Source organism: Balearica regulorum, chromosome 23 (genome assembly GCF_011004875.1).
Source record: "Balearica regulorum gibbericeps isolate bBalReg1 chromosome 23, bBalReg1.pri, whole genome shotgun sequence".
In the NCBI taxonomy this organism is placed as follows: Eukaryota; Metazoa; Chordata; class Aves; order Gruiformes; family Gruidae; genus Balearica; species Balearica regulorum.
In genome coordinates, this window is record NC_046206.1 from 4901351 (window position 1) to 4921025 (window position 19675).

At 56.2% G+C, this 19675-nt stretch overlaps 1 protein-coding gene across 11 annotated transcripts in view; it reads left to right on the forward strand.

Annotated features, from left to right (window-relative positions):
* The window catches only part of IGSF9B (immunoglobulin superfamily member 9B), a 42986-nt gene extending 23686 nt beyond the window's left edge, over positions 1–19300 (forward strand). For 4 of the 11 annotated variants that reach the window (XM_075774542.1, XM_075774544.1, XM_075774545.1 and 1 more), the window contains 8 exons: positions 87–262; positions 912–1138; positions 1300–1384; positions 2800–2961; positions 3722–3767; positions 5066–6691; positions 15085–15206; positions 15653–19300. In XM_075774542.1, coding sequence (XP_075630657.1) covers positions 87–262; positions 912–1138; positions 1300–1384; positions 2800–2961; positions 3722–3767; positions 5066–6691; positions 15085–15206; positions 15653–15876 — 2668 coding nt within the window. In that variant the 3' untranslated portion in view covers positions 15877–19300. Of the gene's footprint in view, positions 1–86; positions 263–911; positions 1139–1299; positions 1385–2799; positions 2962–3721; positions 3768–5065; positions 6692–6803; positions 7047–7092; positions 7419–8218; positions 8265–15084; positions 15207–15652 lie in introns of those variants that run through there. The other 7 variants (XR_012838755.1, XR_012838754.1, XR_012838753.1 and 4 more) reach the window with 7 other exon arrangements.
* The last annotated feature ends 375 nt before the right edge of the window (positions 19301–19675 follow it).

The following is a 19675-nucleotide window of genomic DNA, read 5'->3' on the forward strand; positions in this document are numbered from 1 at the left end:
CATTTTTGCTCGAGAAGTTTATGCTGCCTCTTTGTCCTCCCTGTCGAAGGCACCTTCCCTGAGGATGCTCCCTTTTCTCTCGGCAGGATGAAGAGAGCCCAGTTTGGTCCCCACGACTGGCTGTCTCTCCCTGTGCCAGCTGGTTCCAGCTGGCTACTGGTGGATACCTTGGAACCAGAGACTGCGTACCAGTTCAGTGTCTTGGCTCAAAACAAGCTGGGCACCAGCTCCTTCAGTGAGGTGGTCACTGTGAACACTCTAGGTAGGTCCTCCGTGGGCACAAGGGGAGCAGGGGGAAAAGGGATTCAGGAGGTCCGTGGAGAGATGTGGCCCTTTGCCTTGGTCCACGTGTCCTGTCTGCTGGGAACAGAGATGATGGCCAGCAGCCACAGAGCAGATAGTTCATGGAGGGCCCTGGGTAAAGCTTGTAGACTTTGCTGGATGTGTGAGGCTCCTGAAAGCTTGTCCTAAGAGACAGCGTGGGAGAACTGTACCATACCAGTCACCTTTCAGATCTTCCTTAAGTTCAGCTGGGGTCAGGAGGTATTAATAGACCACAAAACCACTTGCGTGCGGCTCAGAGCAGGAGCTAACACAAAGGGCCTTGCACTGGTACCTGCCTCGGGGCTGTCTCCGGCGGAGGTGGGAGGAAGCAGGAGGTTTTCTAACGCTGTGCTCCTTTTCTTGGAGTCACTGTATCGTTAGTCCCCTGCTTTTTTCAAAAGCCGCTTTCCTGTTTCTGAGATAAGAGAGCGCACGTCCGAGATGCGTCCTAAACTCCTGGAAGGTGGGAACTGCCGCTGCCATGGTGGTCTGTCCGCCACCGATGGGGCGCGTGTGGGGAGAGCATCCTCTGCGCTTCCCTTCGCCCCATCTCAAAGGTGCCCCTGTCCCATCTGCTCTATCTCCAGCATTCCCTGTAACAACTCCAGAGCCTCTGGTGTTGGTTACCCCACCGAGGTGCCTAACAGCCAACCGGACACAGCAAGGCGTCCTCTTGTCGTGGCTTCCTCCCGCTAACCACAGCTTCCCCATCGACCGCTACATCATGGAGTTCCGCGTTGCGGAGAGGTGGGAGATCTTGGATGATGGCATCCTGGGGACCGAGAGCGAGTTTTTTGCCAAGGACTTGTCCCAGGTAAGCAGGGTTTGCCCACAGCATACCTCTGGTGTTGCACCGTCTGCTGTAGCTCTGGGAAAGCTTTTAGGGTGGCTCAGTCCCCGTGCTGGGGTCTTCAGGCAGCTGGGCAGGGTTGGAGGTTGCAGTGGGGGACCTGATGGATGTGCTTGGTGTTTCAGGACACCTGGTACGAGTTCCGGGTCCTGGCGGTCATGCAGGATCTCATCAGCGAACCCAGCAACGTTGCTGGCGTGTCCAGTACAGGTAAGGGGTGTCTCTTCCTTCTACCCCCAGCTGTGGGAGCATCTCTGCTTCTGCAGGTACCTGGGCTAGCGCTCGTGTCATGCATCAGTAGTTACGACAGCGATGGCTGGATTTTGTGCTTTTACCTGAGGTGCTCAGGCTGTGAGCTGGGCTGATGGGCGCACGGTTAGGATCAGTGTCCTGGGCACGCTGCTGGCCCCGTGCTGCCTCCCGATGCAAACGGACCAGCAGCACTCGGAGCGGGCGAGGACAAACCACCCTTTAGTCCTTCCCGCGGAGCGCAGTGTTGTCGGGCATCCTCTGGTGCAGAGTGGCAACACATCTCAGCTCTGCAGGGTGCCTGGAGAGCAGAGCTCCGACCAGGCACTGCGCAGCCTGGAAATAGGAATGAAAGGTGCAGAGAGGGAAACGTAGCACTGCAGTGCAGAGTCCAAGGGGAAAAAAGCTTTGCAACGGGCGACTGCAACGCCCTGCAGCTTGCGCATGTACCCTGTGCCCTGGTCCAGCTCGGAGAATGCTCCTTGAGCAAGGGACAGAGACAAAAGCATCTGATTGCTATGGGGAAGGCATGGGCTGCAGAAGGCGATGGGGATGCAGAGCACCCTGCTTTTACGGCTCTCCTGAAAAAGCCGAGGAGCCACCCAGCTCTGCTGCGTGCAGGGATGCAGCGGTCTCTCTCTGCCCCCAAGTGGTGCCGGCGCGGTGCGGAGAGCCTGCCTGCTGCAGGCTGCCTGCTTGCCTGCCCTTACTCCTCTCGCACCATTTTTCTGATGAGGTTTGGCAGAGCCCGCGGGGCGTGCGTGTGCCCTGGCCCCAGGCAGCTGCTCTCCCAGGCTGAAAGCCGGCGCTCCCGGCAGGCGGATGCGCGCTGACCCTGCGTGCAAGTGCCGCGGCAGGAGCGCTGGCGTGTGCAGGGTTTGCATCCGCAAATGGCGGCAGCTAAGGTCTGCTGGCGCTTTGGACGCGCTTGTTGTTAGCGAAGGGGTGCGATGAGGGTTCGGTTCGGAGCCCAGTTTTTGTTGAAGAGGTGAAGTATGTTGCGTTGATGCACAAGACCTTATGTTGCTACAGCTTGAACTGCAGCGCGTTATTGCGCCAGGAGATAGCTGCAGGTTTGCTGCAGTCGTGTGCACTTGTACCTGAATGTGTATTTGTGTGGCATGGAAGCTTTTCCCCTGGGAACCCGTTGGCCAAGACAAAAAGGTTACCTGCTGTGAGGTCGCTACATCCCTTGGCAGTGGCCTGCAGCAGCGCTGACTGCTCTCCGTGGGTGGGCCGGGCTGGAAGCTGGGTCTTTACTTATTTATTGTCGCTCCGGGTACCAGTTGCCTTCATGCTGTGGTAGGTCCCCGGGGAAGGCAGCAGCAGGCAGGGGTGCGTGCATAACGCCTGATTGTTGTGTTTTTTTCCCCCAGACGTATTCCCTCAGCCTGACCTGACGGACGAGGGTCTAGCCCGCCCAGTGCTGGCTGGCATCGTTGCCACCATCTGCTTCCTGGCTGCTGCCATCCTCTTCAGCACACTCGCCGCCTGCTTCGTCAACAAGCAACGCAAACGCAAGCTCAAGCGCAAGAAAGGTGAGCCCGTCCCCGGTGCGCTTCCTTCCTCCCTCCCTCCTCCTCCTCGTTTCTCCTCCCTGGTCGTGTTGTGGTGGTAACCTTCTTCCCTGTCTGTCTCTTCTTCCGTCCGTGCGCGTCCTCAGGTGAAGCCCTGACTTCATCCCTCGGCTGTGCCTGAAAGCGCCCGTGGTCGGGAGCGGGAGAGGCAGGGTGGGTGAAGAGGCGACAGAGAAACTAGCCTGGGATTTCCGAGGGAGCGCTCTCGCGTGGTGATAACTCCTAGAGCTGGGGGGTTTAGGGCTGGGGTGTTCTCTGGACCAGAGATGGGGGGGACCGTTCACCTCCTCAAGGTCCCCCCGGAGCTGGGCTCTCCAGCTGCTTCCTGCCCAGCTCTGCCCAACCCGGAGCGGGCAGTGCCCGACGGCCGTGCTAGGCTAGAGAAGACCCCCGCAAAGGAGACCCTTGCTGCTCTGCTTCCCGAAAGCTGGGACTGCAGCTGCCATGCAGGAGTGGCCGGTAGGGAAAAGGGCAGCCAGGGAGCCGGAGAGGGCAAGGGAATCGGCTCCTTCTCCTCTAGCCTGCGAGTCTGCGGCAGCAGGACGGGCAGGACCCTGTGACGGGAGCTGTTTGTTGTCAGCAACCATTAAAGCACTGGAGCAATGAAACCTTGGCCTCTTGTTGAGTGTCTTTTGTGGTCTTGATGTTGAGTTTGTCTTGTCTCTGTCGTGTTGCGTCTCCTTAGCGTTCTCTCTTCTTTCCCCTTTTTATTCTCTTCCAGACCCTCCTCTCTCGATCACCCACTGCAGGAAGAGTTTGGAGTCCCCGTAAGTATCTCTTAGATGTGGCACCAGGCTGTGGGTCTTCAAGGTGATTCCTTCCTACAGCTGTTGCAAGGCTCAAATGGAAATGTCTGACCTTGTTTGGTTGTTTTTGGTGTTCCCTGAACTTGTGGGAAGACAGCAGTTCACAAGAGACAAATGGGCTTTGGAAAAGAAAGCAGGAGGGACAAGTGCAGCAAGCCTTGAGCTAAGAGACAACCCCGTGGATCTGTGGACATTGAACAAAGCTGGAGTCGACTAGTGGAACTCAGTTACACAGCCAGCTTGAAGAGGCTCCTTAGGAGAAGGGCTAGCCTGCTGCGTATGGAGTCCTTCGTGCAAGCTCAGTGTAGTTCTTGAGTCATTCCCTGTTGGCTCTGGTTTTTTTCTTGGGAAATTCAGAGAACCTTACACACATATCTCTTCTTTTCCCATGAAGAGTGCCCCGCTGAAGCATCTTTCCACATGTGCCCAAAGGTGGCGGGTCGTGGTGCTTTAGAGCCCATCAAAAGGACGTATAGCCGCTAAACAGCGGGAGCATCTTCCTGATGTGAGCGCGGGAGTCCGAGATGTGGATGCCTCATGCTTTGGCTCCTGGACTGTTACAAAATGTCCCAGTACTGGTGGATCTTAATCTTGCTGGTTTCGGTTCATCCACTGTACTGAAATAACTATGCCTGCATCATCTCTGTTGGATCTGCTGCCTTTTGCCCTGCCATCCTGTTTGTCTGAGGCTTTCTGGATAGGGGGATGAGTGAACTGTTCTGATTCTTTCTGCCTTTTGAGGCACTCAGCCTTAAATTTGAGTGTTCAGAGCAGGGGAGAAGTTGGTTTGGAACGATCTGTCAGCATCCAAGTGAGATAGTGTGTTCTGCAGGAGGCGACGTTTGCCTGGCGTCGCTCCTCTCAGGGCCTTTCCTGGGTGTGGATAGCTCAGGTTAATGTAGGAGACTTCTGAAGGAGTTGGAAGTGAGCTCTGGGTCTTGTCTTTTGTCCACTGGGGCCATGGAGCTTATTGCAAGATGTTGGTGGAGCTTGTTGCAAGGCGTCAGTGGGAGCTGCCTGCCCTGGGGGAGACGCCGTGCGTGCCAAGCTCCGCTCCTGAGGAGTGGGGATGATGTACTGCGGCCAGGCAAGGCTCTGCTGTCCCGGTTAGCCCCCCAGATTTCTCCCAGTGGTTCCTCTTTTGGGAGCTGGTAGCACTTTGTTTTCTGGATCCGGCCAGTGGTTCTTCTGGGCGAGAGCAACTCCTTTCCCCTCCGGGTGACCGTCCCCTCTCTCGGTTTTTCTCCCCTGTGGTCCAGGTTGTCTTCCGGCAAGGTGAGTCCCGAGAGCATCCGCACACTTCGTCCCCCCTCAGAGTCCTCTGACGACCAGGGCCCGCAGGCCAAGCGGATGCTGAGCCCCACCAAGGAGAAGGAGCTCTCCCTTTACAAGAAGACCAAGCGAGCCATCAGCAGCAAGAAGTACAGTGTCTCCAAGGCAGAGGCTGAAGCCGAGGCCACCACCCCCATCGAGCTCATCAGCCGCGGGCCAGACGGCCGCTTTGTCATGGACCCGGCAGAGATGGAGCCCTCCCTGAAGACACGGCGGATCGAGGGCTTCCCCTTCGTGGAGGAGACGGACATGTACCCTGAGTTCAGGCAGTCGGACGAGGAGAACGACGACCCTGTCGTCCCCACCTCCGTCACCGCCCTGAAAGCCCAGCTCACCCCTCTCTCCTCCAGCCAGGAGTCCTACCTTCAGCCACCAGCATACAGCCCCCGGTTCCACCGGGCGCTGGAGGGTCCCGGCGCCCTGCAGGCCACCGGCCAGGCCCGCCCGCCGGCCCCCCGGGCTTTCCACCACCAGTTTTACGGTTACCTCAGCAGCAGCAGCCCCGGGGAGGTGGACCCGCCGCCCTTCTACATGCCAGAAGTCAGCCCACTGAGCTCGGTCATGTCCTCCCCGCCGCTGCCCCCCGAGGGGCCCTTCGGACACCCCACCATCCCCGAGGAGAACGGGGAGAACGCCTCCAACAGCACGCTGCCCCTGGCCCAGACCCCCACAGGGGGCCGGTCCCCCGAGCCCTGGGGCAGGGCCGAGTTCCCCTTCGGCGGCCTGGAGCCGGCCCCCGCGCCGTTCCCCCACCAGCTCCAGCCCTGCGAGGCGGCCGAGGGCTCCCAGCCCACCGGCTGCCTTCCTCGAGGGCCGCCTCCCTCCTCCCTCCAGGTGGTCCCCGCGTCCTACCCGGGCATTCTGCCCCTGGAGGCACCAAAGAGCTGGACCGGCAAGTCACCGGGCAGGGGTCAACCCTCCGTGCCCACCACCACCAAGTGGCAGGACAAACCTATGCAACCCATGGGATGTCAAGGGCAGCTAAGACATACCAGCCAAGGTATGGGCATACCCGTGTTGCCTTACCACGAACCGTCCGAGCCCGTCGGCCCCAGCGGCACAAGCACATTCAGCCTGGACACCAGGTGGTACGAGCCCCAACCCCGACCTCGGCCCAGCCCTCGGCAGGTCAGGAGGGCTGAGCCCAGTTTACATCAGGTGGTGCTACAACCTTCGAGGCTTTCTCCTCTGACCCAAAGCCCCCTCAGCTCCCGCAACAGCTCCCCAGAGCTGACCGCCCGCGCCCGGCCCCGGCCGGGCCTCATCCAGCAGGCGGAGGTGTCGGAGATCACCCTGCAGCCCCCCTCAGCGGTCAGCTTCTCCCGCAAGTCCACGCCATCGACGGGATCCCCCGCGCCGAGCAGCCAGGGAGGCAGCCCCAGCTACCGACCTACCGCCACCTTCGCCTCCCTGGGCACCGGCTACTCCGGCTCCCAGGGCTCCTCCCTGCCTGTGGACACCATGGATGTTTTCGGAGACATCCCCTCTCCGAGGAGGGCTGGCGAGGAGATTCTCCAACCGGAGCCGACATCCACCACGGTAGCCGCCACGGGGTAAGTGTGTGAGCCCCATGGTGCCCCCCCCCCGGCCCCCTCCCGGCTTCCCCCACCCTGCCTCACCCGCTCCCTCTGACTCCCTCCCTACCATCGCCATCCCAACTCGTAGGGTCTCTCTGGGCGCGCTGCAGCATCCCTTTTGGAGACGGTGTCCCGCGGGCTTTGCTAGGAAGAGGCTGGTGCCGCGGGTTGCATGGCCGCTGCCCGAGAGAGCTGGGTTTTAGGCAGGCGACCTTCCCGGTGCCGGCGGCGCGCTTGCCTCCTCCCTGGCCGCTCCCTTGGGAACCTGGGAGCGCTGTGACTCTGGCTACGGGCCGTTTCCCAGGCGTGCAAAGACCTGGTTCCCGGCTTGCGTAGGTAAGTGTCCTGGTGTCACTGGCGGTTGTTTCCTCTTCTAGCTGCTGGCTCTTGGCTTTCTTCGAACGTTAGGGCCGCCGCCGCCGCGCCTCTGCCTTCCTCCTCTTCCTTCCCGCGGAGTCTAGAGAGCTTTAATGCATGACAGAAACAGCTATCACGGTCACCGCCCCACCTGCAAAAGGGATGCTGCAGCCCCAGGACGCGGGCAGGGAGAGATCAAGGACTTAGCAACACCAGCAGCATGTCAGGAGAGGAGGAAAAATAAAAATAAACTAACCCCAGCGGAGATCGGGAGGCTGCCGGCACGCTCAGATCCTGCCCTAAAGAGGGATGTGGCTGCACTAGACAGTAGCGGCTGGTTTTCCAGGTACCAGGGTTGCTCCAGGCAAAAAGCGTCTCTCTCTCTCTCTCTCTCTCTCTCTGTATTTCTTCTCTTTCCCTCCGTCTTTCACAGCACCTTAGACCCCGTAGCCGTGCTTTCGTCCCATCCTTTCGTCTCGCTTCATTTCGGCTTGTTGTCTGGTGGGGTCGAACCCCCCCCTCTCCGGCTTGCGGCAGAGAGGAGTCGGGGGGCCGGGGCACGCAGCCCCGTGGAGCCGGCGCGGTCGGAGGCGTACGGAGAAGAGGCGTGTGTTTCGGGGAGGGGGGAGGCAGCGTTTCACCCCGCAGCGCCCTCCGCATTTCACTCCCGCCCTCTGGTACCTGGAAGCGTTATGGCCTTAGAAAACCTATCCGGCATGGCTCAGGAAGGAGGGCTTAGGGGAGAGGATGGGGAGGGAGAGGAGCTGAACGAGCCTGGAAGGACTTCTGTGTGCCTCTGGAAAACACAGCTACGGAGCAATGCAATTAAGCATGTAGACGTAGGTCCACGTCTCCTAGCCAGGGCACCCCCCAAGGAGACCCAGCTCCAGGACAGATCCGTGTTAGAGCAGCACTGTTGTCCGTGCTTTTATGCAGTGTATCCATTTGCTTTGTTGATTATTGTTTTCGTTTCTTCTTTTCCTTTTTCTTCTGGTTTTTCCCCCTTTCTTCTCCAGCCTCGTTTCGTTTGTGTTTCGGTTTGGTTTCTTTCCCTCCTTTTCCTTTGGAGTTGTTGACGTGCTGATGTGTTGCGGAGCTCGGCTCCTTGCGGGTGTTGATAACTGCTTTGTTTTTGATTAATCTCAGCTATCTGGGCAGTGTTGTCGAGACAAGCTTCTCCTCAGCTCAATAGGTAAGGGTGATCCATGTCCGAAAGGATGGTGTGGGTGCTGTGGAGGGTGGCCGGGAGCGGGGCATGAGAGGGGACATGGAAGGGGCTTTTCCAATACCATCTCTTCCTTTAAAGGGGAATAAGGAATCCGAAAACACTAGGAAACACCTCTGGACGCACAGTCTCTGTGGCTTTTGGGTTTCCCCTCCCAGCAGCACGCTGTGCTCCCCTGCTTTCGGGGAGGCAGCGGAGCTGGAGAGCCCGGTGGTGGCAGCCATGTCTTCATGTTGGGGTTTGGGAGAGCCCCGGCAGGGCTTGCGTGGCGCAAGGGTTGTGCAGTGTTAGGGAGATGCGTGTTGAGGTGAGGTTGTCCCGGAAGATCCAAACCAGGAGGAGCTCATGGCCAACCCCCTGGAGCCAGGTAAAATAGCCACATCTGGAGCAACCAGCTACAGACAGTGCTCTCGAAGTGAGGCTCCAAAAATCAGTCTCCAGTTGCAGTCCAGGACGTGGAGAATTTTGTTCCTGTCAGTACCTGGATCTGTTTTCTCTCTTTTTTTTTTTTTTTTTTTTTTTGCAAGTCTCCTCAATCATGGAAAGTGGGAGAAATCTTTATTTCAAGATGGACTGTATGGTTGGCAGCAGCGTACCTACAGTTTCAGGCTGCTGGTGAGCTGTTTTATCGTTCCCATCACGAGTGTAGTCATAGTGAAAGTCCTCCCTCTCTGAAATAGTCCTTGGAGAAATCTTTGAGACTTCTTCTGACCCAGCTGTAATTAAACAGCCCTAAGTAGATCTTGAAAGACTCTCCCAAGAAAATACCTCTCGGGCTGCCTTCATGGGGCCGGTTTCCTAGATGGCCATGGGCATGGCATCCCTGGAACTGGGATGGCGTAATCGGGAGATGGTTTTCAGACCTTAGAAGCAGAGAATGTCACTAAAACTGCTAAAGCCAGACGGGATAATAATCATTCCTGACCCCAAGAATTGGGAATGCTGACCTGTTTGGCTGTCATTCAAGCTGGTTATGAAGGGAGAGGTGGGATTGCAGATGGGACCATTTCTAGGGCCTGGCCATGCCCAAGCCTCCTTAGGACAGGTCTTAGAAAAGCTTAAGCTTTGCTGCCTCGCATGGGAAGAGTCAAAGTCCTGTCTGATGCTCTCCTAACGGCCTGAGGAGCCTTGTTGGACTGGAAAAGAGCCTCACGAGAGAGAGATGAGATGCCTAGAGAAATCAGGTAGCCGTTTCCAGGAGAGGGGATTTCCTCCAGCTGATGTGGAGGGTTGTCCTGGGGTGAGGAAGGAGTGTTGTGTCACAGTGATGGGAGCAGGTACAGGATGTGTGCTCTATGGAGGAGCCATTCTCCTGGTATGGCAAAGCCCTTCTAGTTTGAGTCTTGCACCCTCCAAAGCTCTTGAGCGCTTGGCCACCTTCTTCTGTTTTCCCGTGCTGATCCCAGAGCAGGGTGTCCCATGAGGAGCGAAGCTAGCACCAAGCCTTGGTGAGATCTAGGCTGTGCCAGACTTTTCAAGAAATGGGGGAGCCCTCAGCGAGGACACGGCTCTTTCTCTATTCTTTTTCTGTAGTGCTTCCCTACTCCGGGAGCGTTAGGGACACGAGTAAATGTGGCTTTAGCACAGCAGAGGTGAGTCGAGGCTCACGTCTGAGTTTGGTGTGGCTCTTGCACAGATCCTGGCTGTCTCCTGACTCTGGTGCTGGGTGCCACGAGCTGATGGAGCTTCAGGAGCTGGGTCACAGAACACTTGCTGAAGAGCAGCCGTGCGTCCTACGCTGTGACGCTGCCAGGGGTTGGAGTCGCAGGAGCAACTCCAGAGTCGTCATCCCCAAAAAGGGGAAGCCAGAAGAATAAATCTTGCTTTAATAAGTGAGGAATCCTGTAAAGAGCCCAGCCAAGTAATTTTGTGATGATTTGGGGTCATAAAATTGTCAGTGCATGCAGAGCACAGGGATTTTATACCAGACCAGCCAGATTTCTGTACTGCAGTAATAAAAGCTGAGAGGAGGAGAGGGGGAGGCAGTTTTATGGGCTTGGTGGCGGCTACAGCATGGTGGCTTTTGCTAGGTGAAGGTCAGGTAGTTTTTACCGATGGGCAGGGATAAATAATGCCATTCCGGAGTTGGCACGAGCAGTTTTCCCATCATCTTCTCTTTGGATGCAGCGCCCAGTGATGCATCTCCTAACGGGGAAGAGGGGGCTGTCGTCTCCCTGCAGAGGGAAACCCAAAAACCACAGACAAGGCACCAAGCTCCCCTGCCCCTCGGCACCGCAGCCTGCCCTGGGCGGCCACCCCGGCCCCCACCTTGCTGGGGCAGAGCTGCTGACACCGGGAGTTCGGGGGCTTGGCCATGGCGTAGTGTTGAGTGACGAAGGGACGTCGGCGCCAGGCGTGCAGGAGGAGGAGCACCCCTCGCTCCCCGCTTGAAAGAAAACAGGTTCCCCTTTAAAGACGTCCATGTGCTGATCCTCTGCATGTGTTTCATGCCTCCTCCCGCTTGGAGAAGTTGTGAGTCTGCTTGTCTGAGTGCGTTTTTCTTTCTTTCTTAATTATTATTATTTTTTTCTTTTCAGTCTCTTTAATTTACTTATATATTTTCTCACTCCTGTTTTTCATTTATTTTCCTCTCTCCCCTCCCTTCCCTGTGACTGTAACCCCTCTTCCTCTCCAGTCCGGCCCCTTTTCCCTCACCCTCTCTCCTCCCCGCTCCTCTCCCGTCAGCATGGTGAAGTCCGTTGTGTAGATGAGTTGTGGTGTTTGCAGACAGAAGGGACCCCCTTCTTCAGTGTGCTCCCCGCTGTGACCAGCCCCTTCGTCCCTCAGTGCGGTGCCTTGGCAGCAGCAGCAGCAGCTCTGGGGCGAGGGGCCGTCACCGCTGCGTTTCCCTAGCATCTCTTGCGCTGAAGGATCTCAAGCGATGCGTGATGGCATTCCGGGGATGGAGGCAGCAGCCAGGGCTGCCTCCGAGCAGAGGGGGAATTCCGACTTGCGGGACATCTCATGGGATCGCGCAGTACTTGAGCCTCGTGTAGGCAAATTGATCTCTTCGTCTGAGGAGGATGAAGGGTTGAGACACGGTGGGCTTTTGTCCAAGTGTATGCTCTAACTGGCCCAAGTGGATACTCTAACACGTCCAAACTATTCCTGGATGTCAGTGTCTTGACTCAAGGAGAGAAGGACATAGGGAATGTTTGTTGAGACCTCCACGAGGTGAAACAGATGTATTGCGCCCTTGAATGTCCAGGACCCTTCATTTATATGGGTTCCCCATTTTGGATGGAAAGAGGTTAGTGATGCTTTCGTGGGCCGCCTTCCTTACATCTTTGCTTCGTATATGGAAAGACATTTGAAGAGGAGCCGAGATGGCTCTTCTCCCCTAGCTACCTCCTGCCGTCCTGGTGCTCTCTGGGGTCCCTCAGTACCTTTGCAGCCTTTCCAGTACTCCGTCCATGCTGTTGAGACCTTTGCTCATACAGAAGGGTTGTCCTTTGAAGGCTTGAGGAAAACTGCTGCTCCGAGTGTTGGTGGTGCCTTGTGGAAGGGTTGTGTTAGGAATTCACGTGTGCTTCTTGAAGCTCCTTTGCTCTACACTGAAGTCTCTAGAAGAAGTTTGCCTGCCTCCCTGAACCTCTCGTCTGTTGGTGTTCAAGATCTCTCTCGTGCATGGGCAGCCGCCCAAAATGCAGGGGGGCAGGAAGAGGCTTTTGGCTGAGCTTAAAATGAAAGTGAATTTGAAAAATAGGAGTCTTTTGAAGAAATAAAGAGTGGGTAGAGCAGATAAAATTTGGCTGGTGAGTAGCATTGTTTTGTCCTCCTTTGTATCTCTTCCTTGTCAAAGGTCAGACAGTATTTATGGTGACGCATGGGTTCAGTGCGCTCACTGTTTATGTTTGTGTGTAAAAATACAAGTCCAATTATGGAGAACTAGTGGAAATGAGCTTCAGGCAATTTCCTCATAATCCCTTGCGTAAATCTGTCTAATTTTGTCAACATACCACAGTAGCATCTTCTGAGAAGGAAAAAAGATTGGGAAGAAGAAGAGCCTTTTACAAGATGAGCTTTAATAATATTAGCAAAGTTTTCTGGGTGGTGGGAACAGGTAGTAGAAGGCAGATGCTGATGGGCAGGACGGTGGCAGGATTGCCGAGCTCACCGACGTCCAGGACTTGGCACACGTGAGCTCCGTGGGTGATGGGCTGGGGCTGGAGCAGTTGAGGTCACCGTTAGCCGAGTTACCTACGTGAAGAACTATTGTGCAAATGATAGCATGGTGGATATAAATGGGAAAAGCCAGCTATTGACCGTTCAAGTAGGGAAGTCCTCTTTGGGGCACTGTGGTCTTTCTCTGAGCCAGCACACGCACGGGGTGCAGCCCAGCGGCTTTGGCACAGCTCAGCGTGTAGTGTCCCAACAGAACTTGGAGCCACCACTTGCGGCATCTCTCGTGAGAGGCTGGTTGCGCTTGGGAAGAAGGCGTTTAAGTGCTGCAACTGAACAGGCTTGTAAACGTCGAAGGAAAGATCTCACCTGGATCCAGCCAGCAGGACTACCAGCTTGTCTAATGAGTTGCTTCATCTTCGGCTGATGTGCTGCTGGGAGCATCCACGTCTTGATGTCTCTGTTCCAATGGGAAACATGAAAAAGGGCTTTGCTACATCCAGTGTCTGGGTTTCTGTTGCATCTGCTGTGTCCCAGCTGCTTCATCGATTCACACTGCACTTTTCTTGATGCTCTCCAATGCTGCTAGCAGAGCTGAGCAGCTTTGCAATCATACACATCTTCAAAACCAACCCCTTCTGCTCCCCAAGGGGGAAAAATCCCTTGGGAGCTCTTCACCTGTGCCTCTCCAGCTGAAGTATCACCGCTCCGGCAGCCGCTTGGGATCTCAGACGTAAAGCGTTGCTATCACGCCGCATTCTCTGCGGCGGTGGCACGTGTGGGGACTCGCAGAGGAAAGCTTGCGGGGTGTCTTCAGTGCCAGAGGGGCTCCACCTGAAACCCGAGGGAGACGACAAGCTCCAAACTCACCGTACGTGGACATGCTCTTGTACCGCAGCCAGGGTGTGCTGGGGCTCCACGCTTGAGCGTGCGCGCTTGCCCGTTCCCTGCCGCTCCTGCCGGCACTGGCAGAGGTTTTGCAACACTGGATGAGTCATACCTTACTGATAGACCAGGAACGAGGTGGATGAGTTTGGCTGTGGCTTTTTGGTGACAAAGCAGGAGTCTGAATACGCTGATGCTGCCTCCTTGCAGTCAGGCAAGGTGACTCCTCTACCTGCTCACGCTGCTGCCTTGCGAAGAGCTCGTGGCTCGTAGGGTTTGCTGATCCCTGCCCCGGTCACGGGCACCTGAAGATGCAGGAGTTGCCATCAGCGCTGTCCTCTGCGTGGCTGTTTTGAAAAGGTTTGGTCGCTGACCTCTGGCGATTGAGTTGTGAGAGCAGAAGAGTGTCATCTCCTCCTTTGAAGGGTAGGACAGGCTTGTCAGAAGCACGCTGGTTTAAATCTCCAGGCTTTTCTCTCCGGAGCCTGGCTTCGAGTGTTGCCTTTATTGCAATGAAAGGTGCTTTGTGGACGCTTCCCCTGTCATCTCTGGGCACCTTGTGTGCAGGTTCCTCTGTGGTGACTCGGGTGGATCCCAGGTTGTTACCTGTGGCCTCGGCTGCTTTGACTCGGACATCTCCTTCTGCAACGTTTGGTGTCGGTGTAACGTGGAGGGATGTGGAAGTAAAATGGAGAGGGGGAAGGAAATGGGAAAGCAGCAAGAGGGAGGGATGCTGTGACGTGTTATAGGTGAGAGCTGGACCGACCGCTCTCCTAAGGAGAAGGTTTTCCTCTACTGCCCTGCTCTCCACAGCAGTCATACTGTCCGATCCTTGGATGGGAAAAACAGGTACAGTGAGGAAAGTAGAGGAAAGAAAACCCTTTGCAAAGGGGAGACCTCGTAACCTTGAGCTGGTTGCTGTAGAAGAGTTACTCAGGGGCTAAGGGCAGAAAACTATCACTTACAACTGCTGGCTCTGCTGCAGGAAACACCCTTTTGCAAGTCCCCTCCTCGTTCCTCGCAATAAAACCTTGTCAGTGTTTTCATTTCAGCGTCCTGTCCTGCAGGGCAAGAAAACCCAGCTCCCGGCCTCTCGGTGTTGAGGAGCAGATGCTCCCGTGATGTTGCGTTTCTGTTGTCGCTTATAGCAGGGACCTGGGAACGAGGTACCGCTCCCGGCTGTGTTGGCGTGTGCCCTTTGTCCCTGTCTGTCGTGTGGCCCCTGTTTTTTTTTTGGCCGTGGGAGCGGGAACAGGCAGAATCCTGCCTCCCTGCTGTTTGTGGCGCCGGTGTTGTCCGCCCCGGGTGGCTCATGGTGCCCGTCTCAATGCTGCCGTGCCGCTTCTGCCTGTCTCTTCCTCTCTCTCCATCCCAAGGGGTTTCCCACCGTTTCCCAGAAATGCCTTATCGGACATAGGATCTGCCCCGTCCTTTTTTGTTTAGCGGTGCTGGCATGGCAGGCAGGTGAGCTGGGGTGCCGGCAGCTCTCTGGCGGGGCTGGCGTTGGATATTGCCGGTAGGACCGGCCGGGCTTGCGGTGCCGGAGGAGACGTAGGGGGACGGCGGGGACCCCGCAGAGCGGCACGCACGGGCGCCTCGCTTCCTCCCGCCCTGCGCTCCAGCACGCCTGGCTGGCCCCGCTCCCTCGGCCACGGGTTTCTCACCTTTTCCTTTTCCACGGCAGAGCTGGCTGGGGGCGACCGATCCCCCGCCGGGGACGTCCGGAGGCCCAAGCGTGGCTGAGAGCCACTGACGGCACCTGTCTGCTTTTGCTTCCTAGAAAACGGCCATCTCCGTCCGGGGACGCTGCTGCACCTGAGAGGCTCGAAGCTCTGAAATACCAGCGGATAAAGAAGCCCAAAAAGTCATCCAAGGGCTCCTCGAAATCCAGAAAACAATCCAGTGAGTGCGAGGACCCTGGGGTCCCCAACAGCATCCTCCTGTCCCCCCCGTGGCAGAGCTCGTGCAGGTCCCTGTTGGCTCCAGCGCCGGGGGGGGGGGGTGTCTCCGAGCCCATGCCTGCGTGCAGCCCTCGCCCCCTGCCCCCCGAAAGGATGGCTCCCCCGGCTGCTCACCCGCAGGCTGTCTCTCCCCAATCCTCCCCTCCCTCCAGACAGAGTTCCCCTTCCATGCGTCTCCCATCTCTAGGGATTTATTTCAGATTTTATTTTGGAGTGCTAATTTAATTTTCCTTGATGCCCAACGTGCTTCCCTCTCACCAAGCCAGCCGGGTTTGGGGCCAGGCTTGCCGTAACCTCCCTTTTACGGCACGCAAAGTGCTCTGCCTGCCGCCGGCGCTGCCGATAGCTGCCGGCTCTGGTCCCATCTACCTTTTCTTCCCCCTCCAGACGGCTCTGCCTCCCAGGTTCAGCACCTTCCCAGCTCTCAGGTACTGTGGCCTGACGAAGCTGTCTGCCTCCGCAAGAAGAAGAGACACCCTCGTCAGGACCCCTTCGCCCGTCTCTCGGCGCTGAAGGACGACCTCTGCCACCGGCAGCTCCCCGAAGACCAGACAGCCATTCTCAACAGCGTGGACCACGACGACACCGGCGGGCACGCCACGTTGCTTTAGCCTAGCGCTGGCCCGAGAAGGTTAAACAGGAGGGGGTGGAGGGAGCCGACGTCGCGCTGCCGGGGGACGGAGGCGATGCGAGGGCGGGGGGACACCCCTACGCTGCCACCTCTGCAGGGGGGCTCTGGTGGGGATGAGCTGGGGGGACCCTGGGGCAGGTTGGGGGGACGGGGAGGATGCGTGGGGCTGGACGCTCCTCAGATCCGCTTCTCCCCCCCCCCAGCCCGGACGGCTTTGGTGGGGTGGGAAGGGGGGGAATTGCACCTCGGTTTCAGAAAAGATCTCTAGGGTTAAAAGGCATAGACGGAGCTTTTGACATCTGCTGCTGCAGCACGCGTTTAGGGAGAAAGTGTGGAATTGAGCAGCTGGCCCTCAATCGCCGGAAGAAATTAAATGACACAGGGTGTAATTAATTGACAAGAAACTAACAACCCAGACGGGAACTGGTAATCCCATGAATCTGATTATGATAAAAACACGACCAAATAATCCCAGGAAAGCTGTAATTGTGAAAATCTCCCTGCCTCCCCCTTCCCAGCCTCCCTTTACGTGAAGATAACAGCAACAGAACCATCCGTGACATCTTTCCTTCCCTATCTCTGAAAGGGAAAACCAGAAAGACCCTGAGCCTTCCAATCGCTCTGAGATGTGAGAAATCACCAGTTGTCTGTGCAAATGCATTTGAACCTTGTTAACGCGTACTCAACGCTGTGCGAGCACGCAGGTATGGGACTGTTTTCATCCAAGGGTGTTCCCCCCACCCCCCCAAGTACAAGATGTCTCACTTTTGGTGAGGGCGGTTTTGATTAATTCTTCCCGACACTCCGTATATCGTTGGCAAATGTTCTTCAGTGCTGTGTAGTAACGCGATTTCTTACTACGTAACGTTTGTAATCTTTATTCGTAACTGCAAAACGGGGAGACGCCGCCGCAGGCGCGTGAGCGAAGGGGGTTTGGCTGCGTGGTCCCAAAAGCCTCCGTCGGCAGATGCTGAGCCCGGGCGAGAGCGGCTGGAAAATCCCCAGCTCCGCGGATGGAGATGGATGGCTCCTCAGAGCGACCGCGCAAAGCTAAGCCCAGCGTTTCGCGTCAGCTTAAAATGCGTTGCTGCTGGTTTCACTGTTTTTCCCCTTCTTTCTCCTGCTCCAGCCCGGCTGTGTAGGCTGTGACACCCGCCGGGGTTGTGTCCCTCCCTTTGCCCCATCCGAGGAGACCCGCTGTTCCCCTCTCGGTAATGCTGTTCTAACTCTTCACCAGAATGTATTTCCTCTTCAAAATACTTAGGGTAGGTTTGGCGACCGGTGGTTTTCTGGATTGCATAGGCCTTTTATTTTTTTTTTTTTTTTTTTTTAACCTTAGTAGGAAAGTTGTAGCCCGCTCTGAGAACAGCCGGGCTCGCTTTCCTGCTCTGCCTCCACTCTCTGATTGCGTGGCCTTGGGCAAGTCACTCAACCTCTCTGTGCCTCAGTTCTCCCATCTGTAAAATGGGGATAAGTCATATTTGAGCACTTTGGACAAGCACTTGGTCGCCTACGGACTGCAAGTGCTATGTTAATGCTGAGTGCTAATACCAAGTGATCCCTACCTTTAAAATATTTAGAGATTTTTTTGGTTTTTTTGAAGTGGTAAAATCAACCGCTGCATCCAGGTTTGCACACTTCTTCCTCTGCGATAAAGTGCTAAACCCTCCAGCCTGCCTGGGAATAAAATACCGAGTGTTTCATGTGGATATTCTTGCTTTGAGTGGATTCAGGCTGTAGAAGAAGCATCAGGAGAATCGAAGAGCCTGTAGGCATGTTTTTTGCCCCAGGCTCTCCATTTGCATACAAAACTTTTGTTTATTCCCAGGTAGAATTGCCAAGAGATTCTCCGCAATCTCGCCTTTAATTCTGCTTTGCCTTGGTTATTGCTCTTGCTGCTGGTTGAACCTCAAAGGGCTTAGATGTTTGGAGAAAGACGTGAGCTCTCAGCCAGGCGGTCGGGATGCGGCACTCCGACCACGCCACGCTCCCCGGGAGCTTTTAGGTCGGAGCCCGTTTATCGCTCTGCCTCGAAATACCTGGTTTTAGAGGTTGTGCTTCCTTTTCCAGCAGGATGCTCGGAAACCTGCAACCACGAAAAGCAGAGCACCGCGTCTTTTCCAATCTTGAAGCCCTGACTTAGGTTTGAACCACTTGACAATGAATCCTCTAAATCGATAACGAGATATTTCCGAGCTTTAACAGCTTCGTGTAGGTGGTCTTCAAACCGTCAGCAGGTTTGTCTCGGGAAGGAGGGAGGGTCTCGTAGAAACGCCCCTCTCTTTCCAGCCTGCACCCGAGCTTTTTATTGAGTATGCGACGAGCGACCTGATGTAAGACCCTCAACTATCGGAGTGAGAATTCAACTTTGCTAACAGTATGACTGTGGATTTCTTTTATTTGAGTGTGTTTTAGGGATTTCCCTAGAATCCGCTCGGATCTGAATTGATTTAATGCCATTTGCCCGCTTGGCAGCGGGGAAAACTCTGCCTGGCTAACTTCAGCTCGCCGGTAACTTCAGCGGCGCGGCGAGCCGGCGTGCCGGCGGCAGTGGCTCTCGCCGCACGGCTGCTCCCGACGGACAGGTGACGATCGGGACCGGGGGATGCCCCGGCCGGGGGGAGACGCAGAGGCTTTGTGCTGGCCGTGCCGCGGCTGACTTGCTCTTCCTTTCGCCCTCGTTGCCTCGACCTCTCTAACAGAAGGTTGTTTTTTCCATTTGAGTGTTTTCCAAACTATTTATGACGCCCGTTCGTAACAGGCGAGGCGGTGTCTTCAGGCTCTTGAGGTCGCTACCTCGGGACCGTACCCCCGTCCTGTCTTAAGGAGCTCTAGAGGACTCGGAGTGCAGGGAAGGTTGACGGAGCGCGCCGGCTTGCTGGGGTCAGTCTTTTGAGAGTTGTTTTCCTTTTGCAGGTGTTTTGAGCCGCTGGGCCCCCTGCTTTTCATGGTCTTCGACCTTTAGAGGCTGGAGCTGCAGCCCTCTCTCTTTCAGCCGTGTACCTGCCACGCTGCTGGAGTGGGAAATCCCGCCCGGGCGCCTCATGGAAGCGGCTCTTCCCTAAAACCATCCTTAACTCCTTTTTCCGCTAGACCGAGTTACCTTCCGATAGACTCGGGCCGTGCTTTGGCAGACGGGCTCGCCTCTTGCTTTGGCAACCTCCTCGCTTCTCCCAGCCCTCTGGTTTCCATGCCCTTCAGGGGGTCGCTCCTCTCTCCTCCCGCGGACCTGGGACATCGAAGCTGTGTCAGACGATGCCAAACGCTTCCCCCATTTCATCCCTGTTTGAACTCCGTTTCGCTTTGGTGGTTTGCAAACACAGCTGTTGCTGCTTCATTTTTATTTTTTATTTTTTTTTTTTCTTTCATGCTGCAAAATATATCTTGATTTTTATCTTCCTGGGCCAAACTCTCTTATTTTGTAAGCTTGTCTGAGGTAGATGGCTCTTGCTTTATCAGTAAGCGTACGATTCCTCCTTGCACGTTGCGAACGTGATGTGTTTCATTCGGTCCTTCGGGCCACAGTGGAAAAAATGCCTCTGAACTGCGAGAATATTTGTCCCTGGGCTCCACTGGTGGTCTGGTGGGCACCAGCCCAGCTTTGGGTGGTCCTTGCTGGTGCCTCCGCCTGCGAGGTGGCCGAGGTGGGGATGCTCCAGTGCCGTTTTTGTGCCGCCGCAGGTGTTGCAGGATTCGGCTGCCCCAAACCCGGGGGAGGTAACACGGAGAGGTAGGTACTGGGGTGTCCCTGAGATCCCTTGGACAGAGGGGGTGGTCGT